This window comes from Thermobia domestica, chromosome 6, assembly GCF_964235325.1.
Source record: "Thermobia domestica chromosome 6, izTheDome1.hap1.1, whole genome shotgun sequence".
NCBI classification, from domain to species: Eukaryota; Metazoa; Arthropoda; class Insecta; order Zygentoma; family Lepismatidae; genus Thermobia; species Thermobia domestica.
The window spans coordinates 49,420,934-49,429,565 of NC_137459.1; the positions used below are offsets into that span (position 1 = coordinate 49,420,934).

Sequence of the window (8,632 nt, forward strand, 5' to 3'; positions counted from 1 at the left end):
GCAGTCAGTAAATTCATCTGATTGTGAGTATTCATAACAACTGATTTGTGTTTACGTCAGGAGTACAAATCTATAATATGATCTGGTATTAATAATTCTTTTACAAGTAGCAAGTCTCGAATTTCTTGCTGGTTGACTGCACTTCTTCGGATGAAACATAAATTGTATGCCTGAGATACTATATCAACACACAACCTGCACATCTGTTCAGCTTTTAAAACCGCGAATTTCACATCACTGCAACAACTTATAACTCAGAAACTACTCAAGTCTCATTGATACAATTTTACTCACTTGTTACTGCACAACTATCGTCTATTTTGTGCAAATTTGAGATTTTTCACTTCTGTCCTTCCTGAGATATTTGATGGTGAAAATACACGATTTTCGAAAATTCGCAATGTTTAAAACTTTCCAAAATATCAAGTATACGGTTCTCAAATCCGAAACTTGTTTGGGACGCTGTCTACTATCTAGTCTCTATGTGGACATTTATTTCGTTTCAAACTGTACATTCCAAAATGGCCATTTCTAGGTTTCCAACCTCAATGTTCAAGGCTTTCTTTTTCAACGTTCTAAAGTAAGTTTCAATATCCACAGAACACAGAATGTTGTCCATTCCATTATCTTTCATATTGTTTTGGTTTGAACTCATTATTTTTAAAATCTAAAAAGTTACAGCGTTTAACGGAATCCTCTGAAAAGTGCAAAATACGCTCAGGTGCCTATACAAAATGGCCGCCACAAACAAACCTGTGCGGCTAAAAAATTAAATGAATATCCGTTTTCAACTTCCTGAATGTGGTACAATCTTAGGGGGGGGGGAGTCTGCAATCTTTGAACCGGAAATTGGTCGATTTCATTTGGATTGCCCCGTTTACCAATGACATACATGGGGATGTTATAAAAAAAAGTATCCCTTATTAAAGGTCGTATTAATTCTGGAGATGATGAATTTTTTTTTAGTGGATGAAAGACATGAGTTAGTTCTACTATTTCTCCTTAGGTGACAGCACCTTACTGACAGAAAAGAAAACAGAATGTTTAGTCTCAGTAGATGGCAGGTCTAAAGGAATATTCAATTACAACACACACGTATTTGTTTTGACGATAAACAATTAGCAACTTCCAGACCGGAATAATAATAATAATAATAATAATAATAATAATAATAATAATAATAATAATAATAATAAAAACTTGTATTTGATTTCCGGTCAGTGTTACCAACCTGAAACAGCATAAAATCCTTTCAGAACATCAAAATTTCTCTTTTTCAGTCCAAATGTTCCACAATGCAAATAATTGTTTTTATCAGTAATGTGAATGCTTTCCCCTCGAGTGCATAATAACTATGTCCTATATAACGTCTAAACCGTCTTTTAACAGTAAATGAAAACTTGGCATTATACAATGCACATAAGAGAATGACACCTGGAACGCAAGGGGTTACTTGAGAGTACTTTTGTTGCTTCTTGTACAATCACCAGTAAAAGTGGGCATTACTTGCATAATTTCACAAAAACTGTGGAGAGTGTGAGCGAGTTTGAGTATTCTTTGCTGTAACTTAAATAAAACTATTACTTTTTTTTCTAATTACGGAGCGTCCTCTTCATTTCGAAGACAAAATTTGCATCCACTTTTGATAGCGATTGTACGTTGTAATTAACATTGTTTATACAGCTACCAGCAAAAGTGCTCAACTGTCCTCTGAATGTTTTCTAGGAACGTAATTTTGTGTATGTTGCTGAAAATCTTATTCAGATTGATCAGTTCATACCGACGTTACTGCTAAATGTAAATCATACTGTGACAAAAAAATTTTTGCTGGTCGTTGTACAGTTTTATAAGTATTTTCCTAACAAGCATTACTATAACAACATTTTATTCTATTGCAGGGTATCTGAAAACTGTAAATTAAACAGTATGGACTCAAAGAACCTTGCAATTTGCTGGTGGCCAACGTTATTACCCATTGAATTCAGTGATATGGGAAGATTCGAACAGATGCGACCGCATTTAGAAGACATAGTTCAAACTATGATTGACCAATATCCATTTTTGTTTTGTGGAAAAGAAGAAGTTGTCATGGTTTGAGACTTGAAGGGCGTATGTTGTGAAAAGTGACATTGTATTGATTGTGAAAAAAAAGTATATAAATATATATATATATTCCATTTTGATATGACTCTTGCAAGTAGAAGTAATTTTTCAGAACGAATCCGTGTACTATTTATTTGTTATTCAAATTGTATAATAACAGTCCATGTACCATGAAAGAATCTTGTGGCTTTTCATTCCATGAACATTTGTGTACACAGAGATGAATCTCATTCAGGTATGATTTCGATCATTTCGTGTAGCATTTATAAATATAACAGACTGTGTTGTATTCGTATTCTGTCTGATAGTTTAAAAGAAAAACGACTTTTTTGAGTGCTCAGTTAGTCAGTGACTGGACAGTGTCTTCATGTCCATTGCTAAAAAAAATAAAATAAAATAAAATAAAAAAAAGCTCAGTGCCATGCCAGAGGATATATATTCCGACAAAACAAAAACACTTTCCTAAATTGTACCGATTTTGTGATTGTGAGCAGTAGACCTGTTTCTCTGCATTAGGCTTCAAAAGAAATGTACGGTGTGTGCTTCTTTACTCTTAGTGGAGTAAAATGCTGCTACTTTTTTTGAGAACAAAAATGGTTGTCATGCTGGTCAATGATACAATTGAACTGTTATATCTTTTATTATATTTTTTTTTTCAGAGAGAGAGAAAGTGTGTGAGAGAGAGAGAAAAAAAATACAACGTTATGTTACTATATTTAAAAGCTTCTGCCATTGTTTCTTTGTGTTGTTTTTCTCTTCTTTCAAATTTGTTGATATTGATGTATCTGAATGACTTTCTATCTTGGTCAGAATGTTATGTTGTACAAGTAAAAAGTCTTTATTCAGAAGCATGTTGCATGCCTGAAAAGACTTTGTGATAAACATTATTCTAAGTCAAGATTCAGTGGTTTAGATGTGAGTATTTGGGGACGGGGGGAGGGGGGAATGAGTGTAATAATATATTTACGACCGAACGGAAAGAGAACACACTATTTCAATTGTAAACGGAAGAAAAGAAATATGTTTGTTTATATTGTATGTCTTCTGCCGCTCTTTTTTTTTTCTCCCTTAAGTTTTCCTGAAATTAACATGTACATGACAACAAGCTGTTTGCTGTCACAATTTTCCAAAGCATTGTCTTTCAGTCTTGCAGTTTACATGTCAGCTTTTTTACAAAAAAAAAACATGGTTTATGAAGTTCCAGTGAATTGTGAAGGTACTTCTTCACAGTGTTTTGACATGTACAAGACAACATAGTAATACATTGCAAATCAGTTTGGAACTAAAGGATTTCTCTACCTTCATTTCATTGACCTTTTTACACCTATCTTTCTCTTCAACAATACCGTTATAAAAATGAAAAACATTTCTGTAAATACATAGAATTACAGTCAGTTTCAGTGACAAAAAAATGAACGTGTATATAGAAACAAACAAAAGCAAAGAATAACATGGAATAAATTATACTAAACTTTCTTTTTTATAGTTTTAAGTATCCTTACCTTTTGTTACTTCATACGTAAATATAGTACTGCGTTGTATGTCCTTATCATGCTCACAGCGTTTTAGAGAAAAGAATTGTTACACGTTGTGTAGAACCTAGACAAATAAATCATAATCATGGCTGGCGAACTATAAGGATAAATCATAAGTCTTGCAATATTTCTACAACCTAAACAGCAGGCACATATATATGCAGTTATCGACCGTAAGTACAAGGTACAAGTGGCCTAAGAAGTAGTGTGGCAAATGGACTATTGAACACGGAGGCCAGCACTCCGTCAGTTTTTGGTGGCAGTGATGATGATTGCTCAACAACGTCTGATGCATGTACTACTACAGTATGGGTTCGAATTTGAGGATAATGCTGTGGCAGCAATCCAGAATATTTGTCGTGAGAAAGGGGAAGACAGCACACAGCAAGTCACTGGTTCTAGAAATTTCGTCTAGGTTGTAAAAATGTCAAAGATTAGCCATGGTCCGGCCGCCCTAGAATAACAGATTCTGACAAGTAAACCTTACGTTTGGGTGAATCGAGTTGCTGACTGAGACACGTATGAGAAAGTAGTACTAAATGTGGTCAGTATTTCAGTGAAGTTGTAGGTGCGAAGCTCCAGGGGTTTAGGAGATACAGCTACCAGAACATCACATGGAAGTACAGAATAGTCTTCATACAGTTGGAGGTAAAAGCTCTGTAAGACCTCTTGTAACGACAAAAGGTGAATAACAAATATATGGGTACATATTAGGACTAGGAGGAAGTCATATAGTAAGGGTATACCTGACGGCGGCCATCTTGAAATCCGCCATTTTGAATGAAGGTTAAGTTTTTAAAATAGGAATAGGGTCATGTGATACATGATTTAAGGCGCAAATTTAATCAGAAGAACAATGGTGACGTTAATTTTGATTTACGCGCAATTGGTAAAAAGTTACAGGGAAATTAAATATTGTTGCAGCATATGTATTAGTCCTTTACCCCACCTTGTAAGTTTTGTGTTAATGATAATAATTAAATAAAAACCAGGTGGATAAATATTAGGTCTATGGTAAGAGTTGCCTTGATGGCGGCCATGTTCAAATCCGCCATTTTGAATGAGACAAAAGTTTTAAACAAAACGCATAACAGTGACACCTTATTAATAGCAAATTTTACCATAAATCCAACGGTATAACCATTTTTGCTTTATCATTAACCAGCATTTGTGTTCGCATAAACAAGTTGCTAATTTAAGGAAAAATGACCAAAGTGGAATTGAGTCATAATTGAACTTGGGTCTTTCTTCCAGAAAAGTCCTCAATTAGTACAATCAATATGTAGTTCAGAAAAGAGTGCATGACTTGCACAAATGCTCTGCTCACAGTGAGCACACCCGACAAAGGCAATCGAGTTACACTTGACACATTTGTCGTTAACAATTCCGTCAAAGCAGTAGTCGTAAGGAGCGATCCAACGTCCAGGTTCTTCATTCAAATATCCAGTCTGATTGAAAGCGAATCGAATCATATTGCGAAAACGAGGAGCACTGAACTGGTAAATTGTAAACGACTAAAGTTGTATGAACCTATCACGATGTCATATGTTCACGTCACTTTCTGTTACTGCTGTATCAGTAATGAAACGAACAAATGCTTTGTACGGGCGAAAGAAGTGAACATCAAGAGGCTGAATCATGCCAGTACAACCACTAGGTATCAGTCGCTTCATCAGTGTAACTCCTTCGGGCACACACTGTAACGAAAGAATGCCGTCTTTGTTTGCACTCCACGAATCAAGTAATAGCAAGATTGTCTTTCTATTACGTGGAATGCTTTTCCACATGACTTCCGTATAGAAATTCTTAAGATCCTGTTTTGTCATGTTCTCTGTTTTACCAGCAAATGAGATTATATTAGCCGGATCGGCCGGCTTTGATGCAGGGAAACTGCCTTTTCGTTCAGCCACCAGCACATACATGAGACGTAGAATGTCTCCTGCCATTGATACAATAGGCATTATCATATAGGAATGAGATATTGTACTAACAGATCCAACTGCTGCTCTGATCTGCACTGATCCTTTTATTCTCAACGTCCTGTACGAATGTAATTCTTTCTCAAAGCGGCTTTGATCAGCATTGAAGACATTTGTAGCTGGAATGTCATCAGTAATCATAAGCTCGTGTACTGATGCCACGAAGTCATCTGCTTCTGCCATCAAGTTCTCCTCTTTTGCCTTCCACGTCTTTGTGACGCGATGAGTAATTGCACGACTGACAATGTGATTACGCCTTTTAAACTTGTCCAGCAACGATGGCGATGTTTTGAATGCAATCGTGTTTCTCGGATCCAGTTCTGCTTTAATTTACATGGCCCAAAGTCGTATTGTCCGGTCATGAATAATCGCGCACTTCTCCATCATCTCACGGAACTTTTCGAGAACAAGTTCATTTATCTTCTGCATCGACGGTTTGGCAACCGACGTTCGAAAACATAAAGAACCTTCACATTCTTTATCAGTCGAAATTTGTTCATCACAATGATGGTTTCCGCCGCTCAACCAGCAACTCGCCATTTTCACCAGTGGTCCAGAACATGTATGCTCTCATCTTATAGTCGTCATCTAATGTCTTTGCCTTCTTTGGGGATGAAGGGACATATTCCGATGCGCTGGAACTCGATACATGCGGTGATTGGCACTGTTGTGACGATGAAGCGACTTGCTCGTCTTCCTGCTGATCAGCATCGTCACCGAAATCCATTTCATTATGATCGTTTTTGTCACACGCAAATCCTAATATCATGATCTCTTCAATTACGTCCATATCCTGTTGCAGTAGATCCACAATTTGTCTGAACATGATATCCTCCCTCGGAGTAAGTTCTCCTTCATTCGTCCCGAACTTTGCGGCCAGTGCTGACACAACAACAGTAGGATCCATCTGAAATGAGAATGGAAGAAACTAAATAATATTGATTTCAATGCACTTGACTCGTAACTACTCGCGTGCAAAATTCACAGTCAATATGCAATTTTAAATCTAATGAAGCACTTCATAAAGAATGTCCAAACGTTGGCAGTCACATTCCTATTAAACTAGTCGCACTTTGAAAATGCGAAAAGTAACGTAAGTGGTCGCATGGGGGTAAAAGTGACCCAAGAGTCAAATTAAACCGTCCTCACACTTCAAGCTCTCGAGCAATATTGAATTTATTTTGTTTGTTTCAAGGAGGAAGGTTAACAGGAAGGTACTGAAAGAAAGAGATCTGTAACTCGTATACAAATATTATAATTTTAACTGCGTAAAACCTTTGGGTCAAATAGACCCCCACGCGAGCACTTACGGGTTAAACAGGTGCAGATTATCAACAACAGGACAAAACCAAAAGACATTAATATAAAACCATTCCCTGACACACACAGCCATTAATCTTACCCTTTCACACACACACAAAAAAAAAAAAAAAAAAAAAAACAGCATAGCAACAAACAAGAGAGATGTTGTTGTGTGTGCGTGGCACAGACAAGGTGAGGAACAACGAAAAACAACAAAATGGCGTGCAAGTACAGCATCAAACAACTAACATTGTAACGCCACCATTGTATTTCTGATTAACTTCTAGCCCGAAGTCATCTATTGCATTACTCTATTCCCATTTAATTTTGTGCTGGTTAATGATAAAGCAAAAATGGTTATACCGTTGGATTTATGGTAAAATTTGCTATTAATGAGGTGTCACTGTTATGCGTTTTGTTTACAATTTTTGTCTGATTCAAAATGGCTGATTTGAACATGGCCGCCATCAAGGCAACTCTTACCATAGACCTAATATTTATCCACCTGCTTTTTATTTAATTATTATCATTAACACAAAACTTACAAGGTGGGGTAAAGGACTAATACATATGCTGCAACAATATTTAATTTCCCTGTAACTTTTTACCAATTGTGCGTAAATCAAAATTAACGTCACCATTGTTCTTCTGATTAAATTTGCGCCTTAAATCATGTATCACATGACCCTATTCCTATTTTAAAAACTTAACCTTAATTCAAAATGGCGGATTTCAAGATGGCCGCCGTCAGGTATACCCTTGCCATATGACTTCCTCCTAGTCCTAATATGTACCCATATATTTGTTATTCACCTTTTGTCGTTACAAGAGGTCTTACAGAGCTTTTACCTCCAACTGTATGAAGACTATTCTGTACTTCCATGTGATGTTCTGGTAGCTGTATCTCCTAAACCCCTGGAGCTTCGCACCTACAACTTCACTGAAATACTGACCACATTTAGTACTACTTTCTCATATGTGTCTCAGTCAGCAACTCGATTCACCCAAACGTAAGGTTTACTTGTGAGGTCATATGATACGTCATTTAAGAAAATCCATTCACCACTACCCGATAATTGTCAAACAAACTCGGGAAATCCATTAGGACCTGTTGCATTGTGTCACATGAGTTGACCCGAGCTCAGGTCTAGAGTAGAGTGGATGTGTGCCGACAACTGCTGACTGTAAAATCCACGTGATGTACGTTTCCTGAAGCGGATTGTCAAATGCGACATAAAGTAGATGCTTTCTAAAATCCAGATATGCCAGAAACAGTGGTTGAGGGAAGGCTAACTACCTGAGCCGATCGTCAAATAAGGCCGCTTCGAGCATAAATTCATGTCTGTCTCTCTCTGTGTGTGTGTGTGTGGTGGAACTACGCGGAGGTAATTCACTTTTGAGTTTTGTTCCTAACGATCGTACCATCAATGCCGAACAGTTAGAGCGGATGTATGCTGCAACAAAATAACACAAAATCACATTCGGCTCGAAAAATGCAGAAACTTGTTGCTGTCGAACTGATGCCACACCCGATATATACTCCTGACCTATCCCCTTTGGATTACTACTTGGTTCGGCCCGTGGCGCACTTCCTGAAGTTAGGATGCTTCACCAACCAGCAAGAGGTAGAAGCAGCAGTGACTGACTGACTTTACTTCTGAGGACAAGACGTAGTATGGACGCGAAATTGAGGAACTAAGAGGAAGGTGACTG

The 8,632-nt window shown here is 37.1% G+C and overlaps 1 protein-coding gene across 17 annotated transcripts in view; it reads left to right on the plus strand.

The window, feature by feature from the left end:
- Positions 1-3,569, plus strand: part of RhoGAPp190 (Rho GTPase-activating protein 190) — a 301,937-nt gene extending 298,368 nt beyond the window's left edge. For 15 of the 17 annotated variants that reach the window (XM_081761621.1, XM_081761611.1, XM_081761622.1 and 12 more), the window contains one exon: positions 1,899-3,569. In XM_081761621.1, the coding sequence (XP_081617747.1) occupies positions 1,899-2,097 (199 nt within the window). In that variant the 3' untranslated portion in view covers positions 2,098-3,569. The remainder of the gene's footprint in view (positions 1-1,898) is intronic. The other 2 variants (XM_081761619.1, XM_081761623.1) reach the window with 1 other exon arrangement.
- The last annotated feature ends 5,063 nt before the right edge of the window (positions 3,570-8,632 follow it).